Source organism: Electrona antarctica (assembly GCF_951216825.1).
Source record: "Electrona antarctica genome assembly, chromosome: 16".
In the NCBI taxonomy this organism is placed as follows: Eukaryota; Metazoa; Chordata; class Actinopteri; order Myctophiformes; family Myctophidae; genus Electrona; species Electrona antarctica.
In genome coordinates, this window is record NC_136797.1 from 28,401,045 (window position 1) to 28,426,155 (window position 25,111).

General features: G+C 41.9%; 2 protein-coding genes across 2 annotated transcripts in view; one reads left to right on the forward strand and one right to left on the reverse strand.

Moving 5' to 3' along the window:
• Nucleotides 1–686: 686 nt before the first annotated feature.
• LOC306939386 (uncharacterized protein) lies at nt 687–17,309 on the reverse strand (the record flags this gene model as incomplete). Its single annotated transcript, XM_079523972.1, has 18 exons — nt 687–1,432; nt 3,154–3,258; nt 4,338–4,422; nt 4,995–5,095; nt 10,509–10,602; nt 10,862–10,910; nt 11,012–11,099; nt 11,465–11,550; nt 11,840–11,921; nt 12,527–12,612; nt 13,166–13,266; nt 13,900–13,951; nt 14,066–14,212; nt 15,146–15,234; nt 15,941–16,019; nt 16,448–16,490; nt 17,017–17,089; nt 17,248–17,309. 18 exons carry the CDS (start codon nt 17,307–17,309, stop codon nt 1,328–1,330), a joined length of 1,527 nt encoding a protein of 508 aa, XP_079380098.1. The 3' UTR covers nt 687–1,327.
• A 6,011-nt stretch (nt 17,310–23,320) lies between these two features.
• The window catches only part of mfsd14ba (major facilitator superfamily domain containing 14Ba), a 25,220-nt gene continuing 23,429 nt past the window's right edge, over nt 23,321–25,111 (forward strand). Inside the window, exon 1 of the mRNA XM_079524569.1 lies at nt 23,321–23,544. Within this exon, the coding sequence (XP_079380695.1) occupies nt 23,425–23,544 (120 nt within the window). The 5' untranslated portion in view covers nt 23,321–23,424. The remainder of the gene's footprint in view (nt 23,545–25,111) is intronic.

Below are 25,111 nucleotides of genomic sequence, written 5' to 3' on the forward strand. Positions count from 1 at the left end.
TCTGCTTCTTATGTCCGGGGGGGGGGGGGGGGGGGGAGAGGTGGGGATGGGGTCCGGGGAGATGAGATGGGGGTCCGCAGCCAAATACAGATAATTCTGGGGGTCCTTGTCATGAAAAAGGTTCAGCACCACTGACATAGAAACATAGGTGTTTCAAAAAACTGTTTTAGAATCGGCCTCACTATAGCTTCAGGGTGTTCCGGCAATAATAGAACCAAAAGACAAACACTATACTGTACTACACTATGTGTAGGCCTACATAAAATGTCAGCATTGCATGCTGCCCGGACTGCCTCCCACTCCTCATCTATGCAGATGTCAAATAAGGTGTCACTTTATGCGACCCAGCCAGATAAACCTTACGGTATGAAGTCTGTATAACCAAACGAAAACACAACACAAAACACTGGGGAGAATTCATTATAGTGCATGAAATAACGCATGAAAACAATAATATTGATTGACAATATCACATTTTTTGTTGTCATGCCAAGCCCATGTTAGAAAAAAAGCTACCAGCAATAATATAAAGATTTTATATAAAGTACACATACCTTTACAAATAACACAATCGTGGTTTATTCAGTCAACATTTATTAGAAAGCCACATGATCTGGAGTCAGCCGTGTCAGTCTATTTGTCAGTGTCAATTTGTCAGATGGAGATCTATCACTTTCTATGCATAATCTGTCCGTGTCTACAATCCGAAGCTACAATATGTCTATTTTTAGCTATCTGTCTGTCTGTCTGCACAGAATTGCAATTCTGTGCATATACACAAAACCCACAAATCTGTACATATACTGTACTATAGGCCTATACTGTATACTAATATATACTACTACTGACGTAGGCGTGGCTTTCACAAACACGTAAGTGCTATTTCACCGTGGCTGGTTCGGGCTGGGTAAATTCGGGTTTTAGGGCCAGAATAGTAAAAAATGGGTGCAGTACTTATAGTTTAGACAGTTTTTGGTTTAGACTAGTCATTGGTTAGACCAGTCTTTAGTCCTACAACTACAACCTATCTCAAACCCTCACCCTAAACCTAACCTCCCACGGGGCAGCACACCTAAACCTAACCTTAACCCATGTCTATAACCAATGACTAGTCTAAACTAAGTATGCACCCCGTAAAAAATACTATTCGGACGGAGCTGAATCGGCTCTACCGAACTTCGCAACACTTGACACGGCAACTCGCAGGCCACTCGGTGGTGTCTCACGTGGCTCATATTCGGTAGAGACGGCGCCCCTCCGTCATTGGGGAGGTATTTCAGTATCATATGTACAGTAGGCCTACTGCTTGCCTGCCTGCCTGCCTGCCTCACATGCCTTTGAACTGCTGCATAATGGAGAGCAGATGCTCGCTGCGTTTCTGGATGTTGTTGTGTTCCTCCTTCAAGCGCTCCTGCTCCTGCACCACCTCCTCCTGCATGGGGAGAGAGGAGGAAACGGGTGTTTCAATGCATACGGTATACAGCATGAAATGGGTGTTTCAATGCATACGGTATGAAACGGGTATTTCAATGCATACGGTATGAAACGGGTGTTTCAATGCATAGGGTATGAAACGGGTGTTTCAATGCATACGGTATGAAACGGGTGTTTCAATGCATACGGTATGAAACGGGTATTTCAATGCATACGGTATGAAACGGGTGTTTCAATGCATAGGGTATGAAACGGGTATTTCAATGCATACGGTATGAAACGGGTATTTCAATGCATACGGTATGAAACGGGTATTTCAATGCATACGGTATGAAACGGGTGTTTCAATGCATACGGTATGAAACGGGTGTTTCAATGCATACGGTATGAAACGGGTGTTTCAATGCATACGGTATGAAACGGATGTTTCAATTAATGCATACGGTATGAAACGGGTGTTTCAATGCATACGGTATGAAACGGGTGTTTCAATTAATGCATACGGTATGAAACGGGTGTTTCAATGCATACGGTATACTGTATACAGCATGAAAAGCATTGTTGTCAACATCCTGTCCGAGAAGACAGGTGCAGTGAGGGTGCTGAGTGCAGTGGTACATTTACTCAAGTACTGTACTTAAGTACAATTTGTGAGTTTTGTTTAACTTCTACTCCATTACATCGCAGTGGCAAATAGCCTATTGTACTTTTAACTCCACTTTATTCGAAAACTTTAGTTTACTAGTTACTTTGTATTTTACTTATTATTATTACAAAACACATACTGTACTAACCACTCCAGCCCTATAGTGCATTATATATTTTGGCCATTTGAAAATAGCAAAGTTAAGCTACAAGTTCAGCTTTGTAGATTGGCTATTTTCAAAAGATTTCTTATTCACAATGACATTCTGCACAATGACTACTTTTACTTTTGGTAATGTGTATATATGTTGATGCCGATCTACTTTTGTACTTCAAGTAGCCTATATACATTTTTAATATGCGACTTGTAGGCTACTTGCAACAGAGTAGTATATCTACATTGCAGTTTTGATGCTTTAACTTAAGCAAAACAAGTGAGTACTTTATTCTTCCATCACTGAGGGAGAGCTGGATGGCCCAGTAGTGTTATGAACTGTGTACTTTTATTGTGTAGTTATGTTCCTAGTGTTTCCTGTCTGTTCTATTTGTTGTTGCCTGCCTTGTCTCACCTGTTCTGATAGTGTCAGGCAGCCAATCTTGTGTTGTTTGTAGTTATGTAACGTTGCACCTGTGTCTAGTTAGTCTTGTGTATTTAAACCTCCCTGTGTCAGTGTTCACTTGGCAGTTTATAGTCCTTGTCGTTAACGTTGTGTTCCTGCCTGTTTGATGTTAATAAATAGATTGGACTGCATCAGTTTGCCTGCCTGGTTCTGCTTCTGGGTCCTCACCTTAAACACCATGACGTAGGGCTCATGGTGGTGTAGCCTTTTCCACTACTGTCATTGTGTGTGTGTGTGTGTGTGTGTGTGTGTGTGTGTGTGTGTGTGTGTGTGTGTGTGTGTGTGTGTGTGTGTGTGTGTGTGTGTGTGTGTGTGTGTGTGTGTGTGTGTGTGTGTGTGCGTGCGTGCGTGCGTGCGTGCGTGCGTGCGTGCGTGCGTGTGTGTGTGTGTGTGCGCGCACGCACGTGTGTGTGTGCACGTGTGTGCGCACGTGTGTACGTGTGTGCGAACTGACCCTCAGTTTGCAGAGTTCTCTCCTCTCTCGGTCGTTCTCCTCGGCACGGGCTCTGAGCCAGGCTTCATTCTGCGCTCGATGTCTCTCTAGCATCTCCTGCACCTCCTATAGCACACGTACGTACATACAGGCATGCACGCAATATATCACAATCATATTCCACTGGTATATCAATAAACATACAAATACAGGTACAGTATATTGCATCTTATCTGCCATCTGGACAGTAGCATTTTAAATAGCATTTTATTTGCTCCGCTGTGTTCATTGTATAGGTGGGGTGATGATTTACTATTGTGTGCCTATCGGAATGCCAAGAGAGCAAAATTAGTGGCATACAAGTAGGCCTCCAACATGGACCATCGCACATCGCTACTGCCAGCAGGACGGACGGTGCTTGGGGTATAGTCGATGACTTAGTTAAAATACCTCTACAGTACTCACATTTGGCTTGTCATCAAGTAAAGGGGAATACCACTCATTTTCAATATTGAACTATATGTCATTAAAAATCAATATCAGTGCCAGTGTAACTCTGTAGCAGTTCTGCATGTGTGCGTGTGCATAGGAGGCCTTTGTTATGTTTCATAAGTTTCAATTGAAACGGCCCTCTCTCTCACCCTGTCTCTCTCGCTCACTCTCTGCCTTCCTCTCCATAGATATTAAAAAAATATAGATGCCTCATTGGCCGCTGCAGTTCGTTGGAGCGACCCGTCTGCAACGGGAGGAGGAAGTCAAGCGGAATCTTGAAGGCACGCGCCTCTGATTGGCCCCTTCCGTTCTTCCGTTTTGCTTCCGCTACGCTTCGCAAGGAATCTCGGGAAAGCTTGCCAATGCAATCACACATTGCCTCCCGTTGCCTCCATGTTGCTTTCCATTGAGATACAGACGCCCCAGAGACAGAAGAGGCATCTACCTTTATATGTCTATGTTACTCTGTCCCACGCTGTTAAGTTACACCTATTTCCTGTTAATAACCTGGGTAAAATGTGCGGCATTGGGAGGTAAAGGGGAGACGCTTTATTGTGAAGGGATGACAGGATGAGGAGAGTTGTTGTTGCTGGCATAATTGTCAAGAGTGATGGATATGGGGGCCTCATATTTGGTCTTGAAACGGGACTCCAGATCCCTAAGGCCGCCCCTGTGTGTGTGCGTGCGTGCTGTGCCGTGCACTGACAGTGTACCTGTTCCTGATGTTGTCTCCGTGATTGGTGGACTATCTTTTCACTCTTTAAAGCAGCAGCAGCCTGGGCAAGCTCCGATTTAGCTCTAGAAGAAATAAGAACTTCAATCAATTGAACAATTCATTAGTTATTTATTCAGCAGTCAATCAGTGAGTCAGATATGACTAAAAACTGTGTTTACAAAACTAAAACTGAAATGATAGTTTTTGTTTTTGTCAATTTATTTATAAGTTTAATTTGTAACTGAATATTCTTTTTTTTAAATGCTATCTTTTCTTGAGTTTTTATTACACAATACTTACTCTTGCCCTTTTCAATCCTGCACCTGACCATTTTGTCAGGTCAGGTGCAGGTCTTGAAGGGTGGCTCAAGGGTAGAGTGGCCGGTAGAGCAACCGGATGGGAACTTAAGGTTCCCAGTTCGATCCCGGGCTCCCCCAGAGTTAGTGTTGAAGTGTCCTTGAGCAAGACTCTGAACCGCTAATTGCTCCGGATGTGCAGGTGGTTTCCTCCGCCATAGATGTGTGAATGTAAAGCACAATCTATGTAAAGCACTATTTGGATAAAAGCGCTATATATAAATGCACCACTGACTGACAGACAGACATTTAACTGAACATGACATGAAGAGTTAAAAATGTAATTGATGATATAGTACCGATCCAGTTTCTGAAATTCCTGGTCCAATAGAGCGAAGGCTGCGTGGATCATTTTCATGGCCTGATCTCTCACCACACTGAAGTCTCTGTGGACATTCACCTATAGAGAGAATACTCATTATTATTACATAATATATATTATTTATTTATATTTATTTTATGTGATGATCATGATCATGATCATTATCTATTATCTTTAACCACAAGGTGTCAGTGTCTGTAGTAGTGTGTCAGTAGTGAAATCCATATAAGGACACACAGAGACAGGAAGTCAGGTCAGATAGAGTTCATGTCAAGGACAAACCTTTGTATACCTGTTTGATTGAATAAAGAAGCCTTGGAGTCAAAGTACTTGGTCATCATTGAATCAACAAACAGAACATGGTACCAGGAGTAAAAACTCAACTATAAAGCAAAGAAGAAATTGCGACAATCAACATGGATATAGATAAACCAGAGCGTTTGAAGCTGACTGGGAATGTCGACAGCAACTGGCGTGACTTCAAACAGCAATTCCAGCTGTATATCGCAGCTATGGGACTGGAAGAAAAGTCGGATGCAAGGAAAGTAGCATTACTTCTTACAATGGCAGGCCCACAAGCTATTGAAGTGTACAATACGTTTGTCTATGACGTGCCAGATGACAAAAGTAAATTGGATAAAGTGCTCGAGAAGTTTGATGCACATTGCTCTCCAAAGAAGAATGAGACATACGAGAGATATGTATTTCGTTCTCGAGTGCAGCAACAGCGTGAGCCTTTTGACAGTTTCCTCACTGATCTGAAGCTAAAAGCTCAGACATGCAACTTTGGTACTCTGAGGGACTCCATGATACGGGACCAAATTGTTTTCACTGTGGAGGATAAGAAACTCAGGGAAAGGCTACTGAGGGAAACTGAGCTGACGTTGGATGGAGCAATAAGGATCTGTCATGCAAGTGAACTGTCCCAAATGCATATAAAGACATTCAGTGAGACATACGGCGCAGCCAGCGTAAGTGACAGCGCTGTGTGCGTAATTTCAAGAGGAGGAAAAAGACGCATGCAGACGCGCCCTGCACAGCAGCAAATGAGCGACGCAACATTCCACTGCAAACGGTGTGGTTCACAACACGGACCCAGACAGTGTCCAGCGTTTGGTAAGCAATGCTCTAACTGCCATGGCAAGAACCACTTTGCTAAACAGTGTTTCTCAAAAGGAAAAGAGAGAAATAAAGGAAAAACTGTAAATATAGTGGATGACAGTGATCAAAGTGATGATTTGAGTGACACATTTTTCGTTGGCATGGTGAACTGTGAAGATGAGCCTGTAAAAGAGGTTAATGCTATTAAGCAAGATAAATGGATCGCACCACTGCAGATAAATGGAACTTTGGTCACTATGAAACTAGACACTGGTGCAAAGGCAAATTTAATCAGCATGTCAGATATCAAAGAAATGAAGGAAAGGCCAAAAATACAGAGAAAGACACTTGCACTGAAAGACTATAATGGAAAAGGAATTGACAGTCTAGGAACATGTAAACTGAAAGTCACTGTCAAAGGCAAAGTGCACCACCTACTGTTCTCTGTTGTGGCTGAAGAACGTGATTCACTGCTAGGTGACAAATCCTGTGAAAGTTTGGGCCTAGTGAAAAGAGTGTATCGCATCAATACAGCTGTAAATGCACTAAGTGAATCTGTGGACTCCATTGTAAAGAACTATGCCGAAGTCTTCAGTGGTTTTGGTTCATTGCCATTCACATACAAAATACAGCTGAAAGAAAATGCATATCCAGTTGTGCATGCCGCACGTAGAGTTCCAGCTCCACTCAAAGATGGTGTAAAGAAAGAGCTGGACAGGATGACAACATTGGGAGTAATTAAAAAGATTGAGGAACCAACAGATTGGGTCAACTCCATGGTGTGTGTAAAGAAGAAAAATGGAGACCTGAGATTATGCATGGATCCAAAAGATCTCAATGAGAACCAGTGGCGTGCACAGACATTTAGAGGGGCAGGTGCTCAAGTTAAAAAAGGGCACCTTGTGCAGCGCGTGGAACCGGCCGGTTGCCTTAATCCATTTTGGGCGGGAACCCCTTTTGGTGTTAGCATTATGTTATGCTTTAGCTATTGAAAAATAGCAGATCTACAAGCTCATAGCGCGCCACCGAGTGGCGCGCTATGAGCTTGTAGGTCTGCTATTTTTGAAAAATCAAAAAAAAAAGAGGAAAAAAATGTTTTTTTTCTTTTCTTTTTCAAAAGGGCACATTGCCAAAAGGGCAGGGGGTGCTCTAGCACCCCCTAGTGTCTATCTGTGCACGCCACTGATGAGAACATTAAGCGGGAGCACTATCAAATTCCAAAACGTGAGGAGATCACGAGGGAGATGGCGGGTGCCAGATACTTTTCAAAACTTGATGCATCACAAGGTTTCTGGCAGCTAAAATTAGATGAGGACAGCACCAAATACTGTACCTTTAATACGCCTTTTGGGAGATATTGTTTCCTAAGACTCCCATTTGGAATAATCTCAGCTTCTGAAATTTTTCACAGAGCAGTGGAACACATCATTGAGGGACTAGAAGGTGTGAGATGTTATGTTGATGACATTGACTGCTGGGGGTCCACAATCCAGGAACACAATGAGCGGCTGATAAAAGTGATGGAGCGAGTGCAAAAGTATGGGCTAAAGCTCAACCAAAAGAAGTGTCAGTTTGGAGTTCAAGAAATTGTCTTCTTGGGAGACAAGCTCTCTGCACAAGGTGTTGAGCCTGATCAAGAAAAAATAAATGCCATACAGAGCATGCCAAGGCCCACAGACAAGTCAGGTGTGTTACGAATAATGGGCATGCTAAATTTCATTGGCAAATTCATTCCCAACTTATCAGTCAAAACATCCTGCATTCGTGAGCTACTGCATAAGGAAAATCTGTTTAAATGGACAGCCAAACATGAGAGTGAGTGGGAGAATCTCAAAAATACACTGACCACTGCACCTGTATTGACTTTCTTTGACCCAAACAAGAGGATCAAGGTGTCAACAGATGCATCAAAAGATGGAATCGGTGGAGTGCTCCTACATGCTGAAGGTGAGCATTGGAAACCAGTGGCCTATGCATCCAGAACCATGACAGAGACTGAATGCAGATATGCTCAAATAGAAAAAGAGTGCTTGGGTTTGGTGTTTGGTCTAGAGAAGTTTCACAGCTACATATATGGGCTACCCTCCTTCACAGTGGAGACTGATCATCTTCCATTAGTAGCAATTATCAAAAAGAACTTAAATGACATGTCACCAAGAATTCAACGTCTCATGATGAAGTTGCAGAGATATGATTTTGAGCTGGTATATACACCAGGAAAGCACCTGATACTTGCCGACGCTCTCTCACGAGCACCCACAAGGAGGTGTGAGAGTACAACAGATGAAGATGTTCAATGCCATGTGAACATGGTTTCTGCTGCACTTCCAGTGTCAGACAAGAAGTCCATGGAGATAGCTGTTGAAACATCAAAAGACACAGAGCTGCAGCGTGTCATGGAGAACATGCAGAATGGATGGCCTGTAGGTTCCTTCCCACTGTTCTACCACGTCAGAGGTGAGCTCAGTGTTGTTGATGGACTGGTGCTGAAACAAAACAGAATTGTCATTCCACACAATTTAAGACAGGATATGCTACAGAGAATCCATGAAGGTCATCTCGGTGTCGAGAAATGTAAAAGAAGGGCGAGAGGCACAGTGTACTGGCCTGGAATTAACAAAGACATAGAGAGAATGATCAGCACATGTGAAACATGCCAAAAACATAGAAACAAGCAAACCAAAGAGCCTATGGTGCTAGCTGATGTGCCAACAAAACCATGGCAGAAAGTAGGAATGGACTTGTTTCATCTGAAGGGGAAAGATTATCTTGTTGTCATTGACTACTATTCCAACTTCCCTGAAATGGCATTACTCTCAAACACATCATCAAGCTGTGTCATATCGCATGTAAAATCCATCTTTTTCCAGACAAGGGATACCTAATGTGGCCCAGAGTGACAACGGACCTTGTTTCAATAGCAAGGAGTGGCAGAGATTTGCAGAACAGTATGACTTCAAGCATGTGACATCTAGTCCTCTGTATGCACAGTCAAATGGGAAAGCTGAAAAGGGAGTCCACATTTTAAAGCAACTGCTGAAGAAAGCTGCTGACAGTGACTCAGACCCTTACCTAGCTTTACTCACCTACAGAGCAACACCACTTGAATGCGGACTGTCACCTGCTGAGCTTCTGAACAACAGAAAGCTTCGTACTACATTGCCATTCATCTCAAAGCCAAATAAACATCTGGAACTGAAACTGGAGCAGAAGCTACTACAACAAAAGATGAGGCAGAAGTCATTCTATGACAGAGCAGCAAAACAGCTTCCACCACTGTCAAGCAATGACACTGTTAGGATTGAAGAGCCTGGGGGATGGAAAACAAAAGCCACTGTTCTTCAAGAAGTAGCTCCACGATCGTTCACTGTGAGGACAGAGGAAGGACAGATCTTCAGACGCAATCGCCGCAGTCTTCTTAAAACACCAGAGACTGTTGAGGAGCTCTCTGAGGCACCGAGTGAGACTGAGTCCATCTCTCCACCTATCACAGATACACAAACACATACACAACCCACACCATCTACTCCTGTACTTAGGAGATCCACAAGAGAAAGCAAAAAGCCTGATAGACTGATCTTGTGAAACAGATTGGTTAAAAAAAAGAACTTGAAACTGCATAAAAAAACAAAACAAAAAAAAAGAACATTGTAAAAAAAGAAAAAAAAAACAGCATTGTAAAATTGAAAATATTACCCAAGGTTTATTGCAGGAAAGGAAAGTCAAATTATCATTTATGCTGACTACCTAAGTGTATTCGTTTTATACTTACTCTATGATTATTGTTGCCTTGTGATGTGCTTAGAGAGAAATAGCATTATTGTATATATCACAGAAAGGGGGATGTGATGATCATGATCATTATCTATTATCTTTAACCACAAGGTGTCAGTGTCTGTAGTAGTGTGTCAGTAGTGAAATCCATATAAGGACACACAGAGACAGGAAGTCAGGTCAGATAGAGTTCATGTCAAGGACAAACCTTTGTATACGTGTTTGATTGAATAAAGAAGCCTTGGAGTCAAAGTACTTGGTCATCATTGAATCAACAAACAGAACATTTTATACTAACAATATTTTGAGAATGCGGTCAATGTGAAAGTGTTGTTTCTGTGTGTTAACCTACAGGTCCATTTTAACACCTGCAAGAATTTAATTAGCACTGTATAATTAGCGAATTATATATATTACACATGTACAGTAAATGATCATATAGCGATCTCTGTGCAATACCTTTATTTTCTAGATTGTCCTTAAAGAATCACTGTGGGTATGGTATTTACAAATATCTGTTATTGTAACCCATATTTAACAAAACAATTCAGTTTATTCCAGTGAACGAGGAAGAATAAAAAGGGTGAGTGCAGTGTGTTTGTGAGAGAAGACATACTTGTGAGGAAGTGACTGTCTTCCTGGTCGCCACCGGCGATGTGGCCGCGTCACTCAGTCCATATTTGACGTTGGGGACCTTTGTAGGAGCAAACCTGACACAATGACAAATATATACACACACACCATGAATTAAAGCCTCCATGGGGTGAGCAATCGATAGAAAAAAGTAAAGTTTTACTTTACTTCCAATTTTCAGGAGGTATACTTTTACTTCTATACTCCACTACATCTCAGAGGCAAATCTTTTTTTACTCCACTATTTGTAAACATTAGTTACTCGTTACACGTGCGCACACACGCACAAACACAGATCCGCCTTGCCAAGTTGCCTGTGTAGTTGATTGCACTCACCCATGACTGAGCCCTTGGAGACCAAACTCGGACAGAATCTCCTTCATTACTGGAGAGAATACAATAATGAATGAATGAAAACCATTTATTAAACTTTTCGGTGTAGGGAAAAGTCTGTGACTGACAGACAGACAGACAGACATGTAGTACCTGGCTGCCTCTCTGAGGGGTTGATCAGTTTCATCACCTTGATGTCATTAAACTCCTGTTCTTCATTCTTCCCTCCAAAAATATACAGCTGTCAATCAAATGCAGAACAAACATAATCTGTGTTTGAGTTAAAGGGTGCATTGTGCAACATGAAAGTGTCTACCAATAAACAGGGTGAAACTGTACTGTTAATATCGATCAAGTACATAACATAATACTTTCTTGGAATTAGCTCTCTGCATTTATTTTAAAGTGGCACTATATAACCTTTTTATGAATAAAATGTAATTTTGGTCATGTCTTTGTCGACAATTTCTCCAACAAATAAAAACTACACTAAAATGTTAGGGACTAGTATAAGATCCAGTATAAGTCATTATTTCACACTTGGTTGCATGCTGAAAATGTGGTGCAGCGCGATGCACGCACACATACAGTGACAGTTCTAATTACATGGCTGTGCAGAATGAAAGCAGAGTGTCCATATCTGCGAGCTGGAGGGATTCCCACGTAGAGAGGTACCTTCCATTTCATCTTAGCTGAAGAGGAGAGAGAGAGAGAGAGAGCGAGAGAGTGTGTGTGTGTGTGTGTGTGTGTGTGTGTGTGTGTGTGTGTGTGTGTGTGTGTGTGTGTGTGTGTGTGTGTGTGCGTGTGTGCGTGCGTGCGTGCGTATTATGTGTATGCAGTGCGTGCGTGCGTGCGTGCATGTGTGTGTGTGGACAGACAGAAAGTGTGTACAAATCACCACTTTTTTCAGTTCAGTCGAAAATTGAGCATGAGTTGATGATAGTCTTGTAAGACAAAGTATAAATGAGCCTTACAACTTACCAATACTAAGCTTATGGATCTCATTGTTTGATGTAACACTTTCATCATCACCAGTGACGTTTCCACCAAACAAGTACACATCCTACAATAACAAAAAACACAACAAGTTTGACAAATTTCGCTCCTTTTTCTTTTCTTATTTGTTTTTTTTTACCGAAATGTGGACACCATGGTTTATGTGCGGGTAATTGAATTGCAATGTAAATTGTGATATAAATCAGACAGACTTGCATGTATTTAATTCAATCTGACCAGAAGCATGGAGGGATAAAACATAATCCCCACCGGCCATGACAATGAATGACCAGAGGGGATATCAAAGGCAGACCATCCTCAACCTTTCTCAGAGCGTTTGTTTGTTATAAAATATGTACTATAGTCATATGACATACCCAAAGTGCAGAGTTTGTCTTGTGTGGTGTGTACATGCATTGCATTTGTACTGCTGCACATCCCAAAGTAGTAGTAGCAACTATTAGCACCATTCAGGTGAATCATTTTTACTTGTATTATTGCCCTCATATGATATCAGTATTCCGATTCCGCATTTAGTGAAGGTGGATGCAGCCCCGGGCCGCCAGTTGCCCGTGTATGTCCTATACACAGTATCATGGTGGTAGTATTATCGTGGTGCGTCCTACACGGTATGGTGGTATTTATCATGGTGTCCTATGGTAAATACTATACCTTATCATGATGTGCTGACAGGGTTTGTCCTACACAGGCCTGGGGACACTCTCCCTTCACCTCCCATTTCTGCCACACCAGGCTCTCTGAGGACATAATTATAATGAAGGTCAAAGAAAAAACACAGTCTCACTGCTAATCTTACCACTTAAACCCCATATTGTTGAGTGTATAGTCGCCCTCCGGTATTTTCTGTTTTCTGTTATTGTGTAAAAAGTAAGTAGGCTGTAGGCCTAACTAAGTTATTGTGTGGAAAGCTTCTGCAGAAAATAGCCGATCGACAAGCTCACACGTTTGTATGCTTGTCGATCTGCTATCTCTGACGATCTACAAGCTCACAATGTGTTGCAATGCAACGCATTCGATTGTCTATTTTCAAATGGCCGAAAGGTATGTAGGCCTGAAGTGGTTACTGAATGTTTTGTAGGCCTAATAATAATCAGATCTACAAAATAACTAGTCAATAGGTTTTAAAATAATATTTTAGTTGAGTAAAAGTACAATAAGTAAAAGTACTGACAATTGGAAATACTCAAGTAAAGTAAAAATGCCTAAAATTTGTACTTATGTACGCCACTGTTCACAAGTGAGTGCAGTGATGGCAGTAATGTGAACATAATCATTTTTGGCTTCTCTTACCTGTGTTCAGAACATGGACATCTTTAAAGTATTCTCCATCAACTCCACAACCTCCATACATTATCACCTGCTCAGCAACCAGGGCAAAGCTCTGATTGTACCTACGCACACGCACACGCACACGCACACACACACACACACACACACACCAACAATGATATTGTTGGGGTCACTTTCAGAGCAAGTTGATGAAAGTAAATTCATCCGGAAATGTACATTCAAAATTAAATAAACAAACGTTTTTGGAATATTTGCCTATAGGACCTCTTCTGAGTTCAATAACACTGGGATGTTATGATATAGACTCTGGGCTATCTCTTACCCTTACCCCTGATCCCTAAACTTATTTGCTATTTTTTTTACAATTTTGAAAAACCTTTTAAAATAGTTCAAATAGCTGATCTACAAGCTGACAACGTGTCGATGTAGATTGGCTAGTTGAACTATTTGAAAAGGTTTTTCAAAATATAGTAAATAATGGCACATATAAGGCGTAATGGGTGGCGCAAGATAGGGCCCTCAACCAACCCCCCCCCCCCCCCCCCCCCCAAAGAAATAACATTATGTGGGGGACCCCGCTGGAAGTCCGACCCTAAGGTTGACAACCACTGATCTAGAGTAAACCCTAACCTTCCTTCACAGGTGTTACTGATGGTACTAACGAAGGCTGATCTGTTCCATTTAGTGTATAGTTGTTCTCAGGTGCGGGATTGTCATTGAGATGTAAGTGTTACCGTGCAGAGGGCAGGGATCCTGTAGTCTTCACCGGAGTCCAGTTAAGTGACACTGAACAGTGGAGAGGCAATGTTTATTGAGACACCAAAACAATAAGATTAGACAGACAGACAGACAGACAGACAGACAGACAGACAGACAGACAGACAGACAGACAGGTCTGACCTGTGTTAAAGACCTTGAGGTCGTCGCTCGGCACACCCCCGAGGATCCCTCCATAGACGTAGATGTTGTCTCCCACGGCAACGGAGCTGTGTGACACTGTTCTGAGGGCCACGCCCCCTGTCGCTAGGAGTTCCCACGTCAGAGAGACTGGGAGAGAAGGAGACGGTATAGTGGAAGAACAAGTACTCACATTTGTTACTTATGTACGTAGCCCCTCTCTCTCTCTCTCTCGCTCTCTCTCTCTCTCTCTCTCTCTCTCTCTCTCATGCACACTCCACATTGTAATTATCAGGCAACAGTGCAACACTATCTCTCTCTCTGTTTCTACTTCCTAGCACAACAGCGCCACTTTTGCCCCTATTGGTACCCTAAACATAGGGACATACGGACATAGGGATGGACGGACCAGGGACATTGCTGTTCCTTGGAGTGGCTGCACCACTCAAAAAGACAAGAAACACTTTCCTGGGTTTTTTTTATGTGGCTAATATTTGTTTTTAGATATTTTAGTATTTCAAAGTGTCTGTGATGTCACAGACACTGGTCTCACTTCCTTCCTGGACTACATGTTGTCTCAGTAAGACAGCCCTCCCCGCCCTGCTCCCCCTCTCCACAAGGTGGGGTGAGTGCACCAAAGCATTATGGTCATTGTAGTAATCCAGCAATCCAGTCAAACCCTAGTCAAATACACACAGACAGTGACAGACTACATTATTCTTCTGCAAATTTCAAATTGTGCTACTGTTAATCTACTACAAATATCTCATCATAGGCAATGACGATAGTTGTGGTTGCCCATACTGTAGTGTAGGTAGATAGATAGGCCTACATAAAAGCAGAGCAGATAACATACTGTAAGTTCTAATGGCGTTCTACAACAGTGGTTCCCCAAACGTTTTTGCTTAACAGCCAAAAGAGAAATTAGACATTTGCCCGAGACCCAAACTAATGAAAATAGCAGATATACAAGCTGCCTTCGAGCCGTGTTGTGAGCTTGTAGATCAGCTATTTTCACTACTTCTTAAACATTTGTTTTCTAATTTATGGAATTGGCAAACAATAACCTACAATATTCCTCACCTATGTCGAAGCAGTAAACTCCTGGGAGACATTCTATGGCATGTGGTTTGGACACTCCTCCAAACAGATAAATCTTGCCTTTCACCACACTGTGGGCAGAACAAAAGAGGCATGTGACCAGTGTGTCCCACCCTCAGACACATCTGAGCAAACATGTCACATGGAAAAAGCATCTGAGAATTGGTAATCCATATCTCAACGACTACCGTGCCTCAAGGTGCTCTTGAGCAGAGCCTGCGTGCATTGAGATTGAATAGGGATGGGGCGATAATGCGTTATTATCATGGCATCAACATCGTACCCGGAGAGGTTATGCGGGAACGCCTACTGACTGAGTGGCAAAAAACTGGCCTTGTCAATTTACAATCTAGGCATTTAGCAGACGGTCTTAATCCAGAGCGATTTACGCCAGGGCTCCACCGGACGCGTTGCGTCTCCGTCGCGTGCAAATTTTAATGCACGCGTCGCGTCTCCGTCAACGCAACGCGGGCAGTGGAGCCACCCTTCATTGATTAAAAAGGGAACATTCCCTGACGGTGACGGAGACGCGACGCTGACGCGCCCGGTGGAGCCCTGGTGTCACAATAAGCAAGAACAACATACATACATCAAATACATACACAATTGGACATAACTTAATTGATTGTATAAATCTACACACTCACAAAGCACTACATTTAAATACTGTATGTGCATTTTGTAGCTGTTACTGTGTGTGTGAGTAGATGAAGTCGCAAGTGTTTGGTACTAATAATAGGGCACTTTGTTTGCTTGTGCACTGCAGGTATAGTTTACCAGAGAGTGTGTCCTTCTCTCGCTGAGGGTACAAGTCCAGTTTGTGGCATCACCTCCCACGTCACCTCGTCAGGTGACACTGGAAACATCAGTATACGAGGTGAGTCTGGTCTGCTCTTTGTTTTTTTGTATTAGAGAGAACCCACACTGTCAAATCCTCAGTGTTGATTTAAGACGGGTCCATTTGGTTCCATTAAACGCAACCTCACGGAGGTGAGGTTGCATTCTTGAGCCAGTCGTTTGTTTGTTTGTGTGTTTGTTTGTTTGTTTGTTTGTTTGTTTGATTGATTGATTGATTGATTGATTGGCTTAGGAATGCGACAAAAACTCCACAAATTCAAGGCTTCAGGGGTGTATAATCGATCAAAAATAAGTCATTTTTAACTTATTTAACTACTTAGTTAACTACTCCTATGAGAGTTAAATGAACACTGATGGTTTTACAGTGTATGTTCTTATTGTATTGTATTCCCTTTCTTTGCACTGAGAATGCACCACATTACGTACCAGTGAGCATGTAGAAGTCATTCAGGTAAAATGGCAATTCTTCCTAAACAAATAAAAACAGTTAAGACCTCAAGCTGATTCAACAAATGTCTTCTAAATCATGACATCTGAAAAACCTGTTTCTATGTCAGTGGTTCTCAACCCATTTCATGTCAAGGACCCCAAAAAGTATATGTAATTGGCCACGGACCCCCACCTGAAAATATGTTGTTCCAGGAACCCCCCCAGAAGCAAATATTTCAGTTAAAAACGTTCGCTGGGAAAGAATATATAATCAAAGATTTGCACTCTGTGCCACGCTACGAGCTTGTAGATCGGCTATTTTTCATCAGCTAAAGTTTAAAATAATGGTTAAAGTGATTAAAAGCTATAAGGCGACACAGATGCGTCCTCAGGTGGAAATGGGTTAAAGGCAGACTCATTGGTACACAAGACGAGGACTTGTATGCCTGCAGACTCTCTACAGTATAGGCTACCAGTTTGTGGACATTTGCCCGCTCAGGCTATGAATTGCAGGGCTTGAATGAAAAAGAGAGTAAATGTTGTGTACAGTACAATAAAAAGGTTACCCCTGTATCGATGGTACACACTCCTCCAAACAAGAAAGCGATGTTTCCGGCAACCGCTAAACCATGGCCATGTCTGTAGGACAGAGGAAAATGGTAAATTGTCACCTTTAATTGAGCATGTAATTAGTTATTAGTTGACCTGCAAAATCATGCAAAACATACGCACGCACGCACGCACGCACGCACGCACGCATGCACGCACGAATATATATACCAGGATTTGTGACCCACCTAGGACATGGTGCTTCACCTTTAATCTCCTTTTCCATCCAGTGACCACTGGCTAAGGCCATCCTGCTATAGCCTGTTACACACACGCGCGCGCGCGCACGCACGCACGCACGCACGCACGCACGCACGCACGCACGCACGCACGCACGCACGCACGCACGCACGCACACACACATACACACACAGACAATTATTACTACTGTATGTTCAGACTGAGCCGTCCTATGCCAAAGCATGAACAACCCTTCCATACACAACAATATCCACAAAGCTTCTCATTGTGACTTACTGTTATGGATTATACAGCCGCGTACGCTCAAGTATTGTCCTTTTGACAGCTCGGCCTGTACTCACAGTCTGACATCTGGGGAGGAATGAATGAATCCACAGGTGAACGTCACTTCAACCACCCGACAGACTGGCTGTTTGGCTCGCTGCAAAGGTTGCCTAGCAACACCACTCCAAACAGAGCTCCGCGAGGAGGATGCACAGACACCTCCGATGGGTTGAAAGGTATAACTGACTTATTGAAATGGTGGAAAAAGTGTCAATACTGCAATATATAGAACTACTCTGTTACAAGTAAAAATCCCGTAATTCTCCTTAACTCCTGGAGTTAAAGTTAACGGACCCATAATGGTCCATTTGGTTCCTAACAATCAATACTTTACCTGCAGGGCAGTGGGTACTATACCCCCTTGAAACCAGATTTGTGTTTCAGGTCATTAGATTTTCAGCTTGCATTTGCATTTACTTTACTTAATTTTTTTCTTGCCCCCAATAATTGCATATTTTGTACCCAAAAGACTCACACTATACCCAGTTTGTTCTGGATGGTTTATGGCCCGCCATTCCTCACACGTACAGACAAGTGCGCATCGTTTCCTTAGATTCTGGATCTAGACCGGACCAGCAGCCTGCAAAGCAACTCCATCCCAACCCAGTCTGTCATTAATAAACACTCAAGCCCACAGTATACCACCAATTAAGGCACTTTTGGTCACTTTTGGAAATAGTATAACATATTAGAAATAATTATTACTCAAAATGTTAAGTAATTAGTTATGAATTAATATTAATAGTTACTGTAAAATCTTAATAATATAATATTACTTTAAGTAATAAGATACTTTAGTTAAAGGGCCACTTTAACTAAACTTTAACTTTTGCAACCAGATCTTATTTTAATGATGTTTAGGGCACAAGTAACACTTTCCTGGGGTTTTCATGTGTGTAATATGTGTTTAGATATTTTAGTCATGATGATTTCGTTCATGTTCGTCAACTCTGGTCTCACTTCCTTCTTGGACTACATGTCCCACCTCCACGCAGCCTCCCCTTCTCCACAAGGACTACATGTCCCACCTCCACGCAGCCTCCCCTTCTCCACAAGGAGGGGCAGTGCAACTACAACTCTACTACAAATACTATAATATTGAGTGACTGCAGTTCCTTCCAGCCATGAAATGTTACTTTAAGTGTTTTTTTATTGCCACCCATGTCTTTTTAAACCTGTGATCATGCTGAAAGCTAACTGTAAACATGAACACATAATACATAATCCACCTCAAGGACCTTGGGGGTCTCCAGACCCCACGATGACAACCAATGCAATATATTGTAATGTAATAGAAACAAAACAATATCTCATTTTGATTAGTACACGCACAGTGTACATTTGATTCAATATAAATGAGCCTGCAGTGCATGAGGTTTGACTAGCCCTGGATGACTTGCTGAGTTTGCATTATTCATGCGCCACTTGCGTAACTCGATCCAGCAAACAGCTATACTAAAGCAGTCACCTGGGAATATCCCTAGGCTCGATCCTCCACTATCAGAGAATTATCACAGACATTTCCTCTTCTCTCGAATGGGTATCAACCAGCTTCGTATATGGAAATTATGGATTTGGGGTGTAAGCCTATTTCCCATTAATTAAAGGGGTCTGTATATTGTATATTACGCACACACATGCACACGCACACACACACACACACACACACACACACACACACACACACACACACACACACACACACACACACACACACACACACACACACACACACACACACACTGGCAGCAGGTTCAGTGTCATGCTCAAGGACACGTCAACTTGACTGCCTGTCTGGGGCGTGTGTGTGTGTGTGTGTGTGTGTGTGTGTGTGTGTGTGTGTGTGTGTGTGTGTGTGTGTGTGTGTGTGTGTGTGTGTGTGTGTGTGTGTGTGTGTGTGTGTGTGTGTGTGTGTGTGTGTGTGTGTGTGTGTGTGTGTGTGTGTGTGTGTGCGCGCGCGTGCGTGCGTGCGTGCATGCGTGCGTGTCGTTCGATAAATTCCAAGGGCACAGGTCAGATCACAGCGTTTACGTGCATTGCACACAGATGTTTGTAATGGATGTTTTATATAGTAAGCATTGTGTGCACACTTCGATTTACAATTTTGCGGGCGCTCTTAATCCAGAACGATATACAGTAAGCAAGGTATAAACACAAGATAATGCATCAAATGCATATAGATAGTAATCTAGGGCTCAGTCTAAACAGTATAAAACTTTTTTTTTAAATCTATAATCTGCACATTGAAACTATACAGACCAGAAGGGCAACAACTGAACCTACCTGTCTACACAGCTATCTAAATTCCATTTTAGTGCTATAGAGCGTCGCAGTCCCGCCTCCTACCCTGGACCAGGAAATGAAACCCAATGCATTATTCTCATAGACATTTCTTAAAGTATTTATTTAAAGACGGTTACGCCGCGGACAAAGCCAACTCGAGTCGTGACAACTCATGACAACACAAACAATATTTTGGACCAAACAAATAATTACAAAGAAGAAAAACAACAAAAAAAGTGTTGTAACCTGCCGTTTCTTTCTTCTTTCTAATTATTTGTTTGGTCCAAAATATTGTTTGTGTTGTCATGAGTTGTCACGACTCGAGTTGGCTTTGTCCGCGGCGTAACCGTCTTTAAATAAATACTTTAAGAAATGTCTATGAGAATAATGCATTGGGTTTCATTTCCTGGTCCAGGGTAGGAGGCGGGACTGCGATGCTCTATAGTGCTATACGGGCTATGGAGTCTGAAGAGGTGAGTGACGTGAGTCTTCACCTCCTTTAAGCACTGGGACAATGTCAAGCTGTTCTCTTGCTTGATGATTTTTCCTTTTCTTCCCCTCGTTGTTATGTACTTTTATTTTTTATTTTTTAAATCACCCAATTATCTAATGTAATCCTGGGCGCTACACCCTCTCTGCCAACCTGGGGAGAGAAACAGACTGACATCATGCTTCCCTCTATGCATGAGGAGTCCAAGCCACTTATTTTCACCTGACAGGGGGATTTTACCCGGTTGGACCTATAGTGCGTGTAAGGAACACATTATTCCAACCAGTTCCTTTATTACCCTCCATCAGCTGGCCAGGGAGAGGCAGTTTAGAGACCAGGATTACTGCATGTTTTTGTGAGGGTACCTACCTATAGGCCTTAGGGTAGGTATAGGTGTGTGTGTGTGTGTGTGTGTGTGTGTGTGTGTGTGTGTGTGTGTGTGTGTGTGTGTGTGTGTGTGTGTGTGTGTGTGTGTGTGTGTGTGTGTGTGTGTGTGTGTGTGTGTGTGTGTGTGTGTGTGTGTGTGTGTGTGTGTGGCCTTTCTGTGTGGAGTTTGCATGTTCTCCTCGTGTACACAGGGAGAACATGCAAACTTTTGCCAATCCCACCCCAAGGGTGGGCACAATGAATACTTTTACTCAAGTATTTTTTTATTCCAGACTTTTAGCCTACCAAAGTATTTCTACATTGCAGTGTTGATACTTTTTCTTAATTAATACATGCAAGTACTTCAATACAAGCCTGAATTCCCGTTGATGTGTGAACATGTGTCATGCATAGGCACATTAGGCAGTGTAAGTGACACTGATGACCTTGAATAAATAACCTTAATACAATAAGCTTAAAGCTATATGGCACTGAATATGCAGCAGTATTATGTATAATAACCAAATGGTCAATGGGATTATGTTGTCAGAGTTATTATGCATTGATAAACGAACACAGAGGATTTTACTGTGTTGTCACGTTTTCAACATGTTTTATTCACCGACCCTCACTGACTACACGTGAGCCCCCCCCCCCCCCCCCCCCTCTCTCTCTCTCTCATCATATCCCTAATCCTTCTGTTGCCAGACAGTTGCACACGTGCGGTGAAACGTAGGGGCGTGCCAGCGTCATCACGAATCCACGAACACTGATATATGGTTCAATGTCAACACGCCACAGCTGAGCCTGACCGCAGTTCCTGCCTTCAAAGTAAAAGCATTCAAGTGCAGGGCCTATTGGATTATTTTGTATGGAACCTCACTCTCCTATTTGCAAACTGTTAATAAAGTATTAAATCAACTGAGCAACTCAGCCTATAACGGTTATAACCTACACATCGGTCTCTGGGTGGTTGCAATTAAAAGGTCTGAGAGCCACTGATCTAGGCAGATGCAAAAGCCATTATTCAGTTCTTATCCACTAACTTACTTATTTTTAATAACAAAAGTTCAATCACCTAAAATAGAATGAACTCTAAAGTCGCTGTCCGTGAGAATACTTTTGTACTTTTACTCAAGTATATGTAATTGAATACCTCGAAGTTGTGACAGAGTATTCCACTGAAATTCATTTTGCAACCCAGCGGCCTTGTATGCAACACATATACACATTTGACATAACACAGGACAAAAAATAAAAATAAAATACAGTTACATACATAGAAACATAAGGGCAGAGAATGTCCACAGCTCAGTCTAGTCCAATGTCCACAGCTCAGTCTAGTCCAATGTCCACAGCTCAGTCTAGTCCAATGTCCACAGCTCAGTCTAGTCCTGGCCAAAATCCTGATTAAGCCTCAGAGTTGATTGATGGACAAAAGACCTCTTCAGTCTGACCTTATTGTATGCTGCATGGAACCATATCTCCTTCCTGAAGGCAGCAACCTATACTCTCCATACAAGACATGGCTAGTATTAGAGGTGATATTCCTTGCTAACCAGAATATCACCTCTAATACTAGCCATATGTAGGCTAGTTAAACTATACGATGACTAAAACTAAGACTAAATATATGCTTTTTCGTCAACAAATAAAAACTAGACTAAAATGTGAATGAGGGACGAGTGGAGAAGAAGTCGTTTTATGTTCTGCAACGTGTTGTGACCTTGTAGATCGGCTATTTTCAGCAAGTGTATTCAGCCATTGACACCATCAAGGCCTGCCAAAATAAATTTTAGTCGAATAAATCAACTGTACATTTAGTCAACTAAAATCTTACGATATTAGTCGACTAAAACTAGACTAACACTAAAACATTTTCAGGTGATTAAAGGACCACTTCACCACTTTTCAACTTCTCTTCCTATAATTGGTCCTAACTAATGTTCATGATAAAATACCACCTTTTTTTCTACTCAGTCTGTGTCTCATAGGAAGGCTGTGGGCAGTTCAGAAACCCGTCCACCAGTGACATCATCGATGGTGAATCCAAGCTAATAGAAACGGCAGGCTTTCTTTTCCTGAAAAGTTGCAATGCAAAGGTTGAAGCCATCGTTCTCACGATAATACAAATCTAAATATATTTTAAAACAAATCTTGTTTAAAAAAAATCATGAACATTAGTGAGGACCAATTATATGAAGAGATGTTGAAAAGTGGTGAAGTGGTCCTTTAAGATATGATTAAAAATGTTATGAAGTTTTATTCCAAAGACTATACTAAACTAAAAATCTAAATTTTCTGCGATTTATTTTGAAAGTCCAATAACAGGAATTCGCCATGGTGTGTGTGGTGGTGGTTGAGTTGACACACGTTCCTAACCACGAGCAGCGAAATCCGCGTCCGTCCGGCCGGTCGGTGGAGAGAGAGAGAGAGAGATGAGAGATGAGAGATGAGAGAGAGACATTTAATTGCCCCGATCGGATCGTGTGTGGTGGTGGTGTTGGTGTCCAACTTGCTGCAGCATTCAGTTGATCACAATTCAACAGCTGACTGACTTTGGATAATTTGGCTTTTTTTTTTGTCGAGATTGAGACTAGAAAGCTAGTGTTTAGTTTAATATTACATCCTGGAAGGCCTGGCGGAACCAAACAAGATCTCAACGCAGTATGGATTCTATTTGACTAAAGAGGAGACATTGATGATGATGATGCCGGCTACTCCAGAAGAGCCGGGCTGCACCGGCTGCACCCCCGCGCCCTGCACGACCAGCAGCCGTGTGGTGGTCGTCAAGAAGATTATCATGAAGGATGGACCAGCGGTATGCATGCATGGGGGAAAAGTTATAATACAAAATAAAATAAAATATATCCTGGATGTGGATGTTACTGATAGTGATAGATGTGCAAATGTATAGGCTACACCAAATTGACCATATGCTTGCTTTATTATTATTCAAGATAGGCTACATGTATTTTATTAGAATATAGATATACAATATATTAAGAATAAAAATTTCCATTTTATGCATTCCGAAATATAATTACCCCATGTAGAACAGCATTTGAAGGTGAAAACAGGCCATTTATGATAGCTATTAATAATAGTGGGTCTACATTATGAAATGCTTTTACAATATGATAATACTAATAAAATATAGTGAGGTTATAAGAGGATGGATCAGGATGCCATAGCCCCCTCATGAGGAGAGGATGTGATCATTCAGCACTGCTGTAGAGGTGCGCACAAGATCGCACTTAATTGTTTTTGTAAAATGTCGACTCTCTCGAAAAAAATCCTTGAATGACGGTCATCATTATTTTATCAATCATCTCGTATCTCGATCCAACAGTAGTGAGCGGTTGGTTTTGTGTGTCCTAGCTCTAGATTCAGGCTCATGAAGCCAGTGTAATGTCTTTACAGGATGGATGGGTCCATTATCCATTACATAACCATAACTCCCTGTCTGTCGGTGGTCTCTGTGTGTGTGTGTGTGTGTGTGTGTGTGTGTGTGGGGGCTGTGAAAACCTGTAAAGTGGTGGAAAAAGTAGGCTACTCAATTGTTTTACTTGTAAGTAAAGGTATCAATACTGCAATATAGAACTACTCGTTACAATTTTAAAAGTCCAGAATTCAAAATGTACTTGAATAAAAGTATAAAAGTATTGGTTTCAAAATGTACTTAAAGTACCAAAAGTAGAAAGTAGCCTACTCTCACTATGCTAGCTCTGGTCCATAGCCCTAATGCCCTGCCGTTGCAAGGCAGAATTAAGCATTAGGGCTATGGACCAGACCTATCACTATATGCATAATGTCCCATTTCAAGTTTAAGTTTTCATATGTATAAAAATCTTTTGAAAATAGCAGATCTACAAGCTCACAATGTGTCGCATCGTGCGTTGTGAGCTTGTAGATCTGCTATTTTCAAATGGCCAAAATGTATGGGTAATGTATGTTTTGTAATAATAATCAAAGTAACTATAGTATAGCCTAACTAAAGTTTTCGAATAAATGTAGTGGAGTAAAAGTACAATATTTGCCTCTGAGATGCGGTGCATGGAGTAGGGTATACAAGTAAAACTATTGGAAATTGGAATTACTCAGTAAAGTACAAAAATTGTATTATTGTACAGTATACTTAATGTTGCATGCTGCAAATAGCACATCTACAATACAAGCTCAGTAGAGCCAATATGAGTCCAGTATGAGCTTGTAGATCTGTTATTCACTATAGATAAATCAAGCTGTGTACAACATCATGTAACCAAATGGACCCAGCCGTTTTGGTTACATTTCATGCAGTTGCAATTTGCAGTTGAATGTACTGTAGCAAATGAGACAAATCCACAGAGGGTTGCCCTGGGCTTTGGGCCTTGCCATAGCTGAGG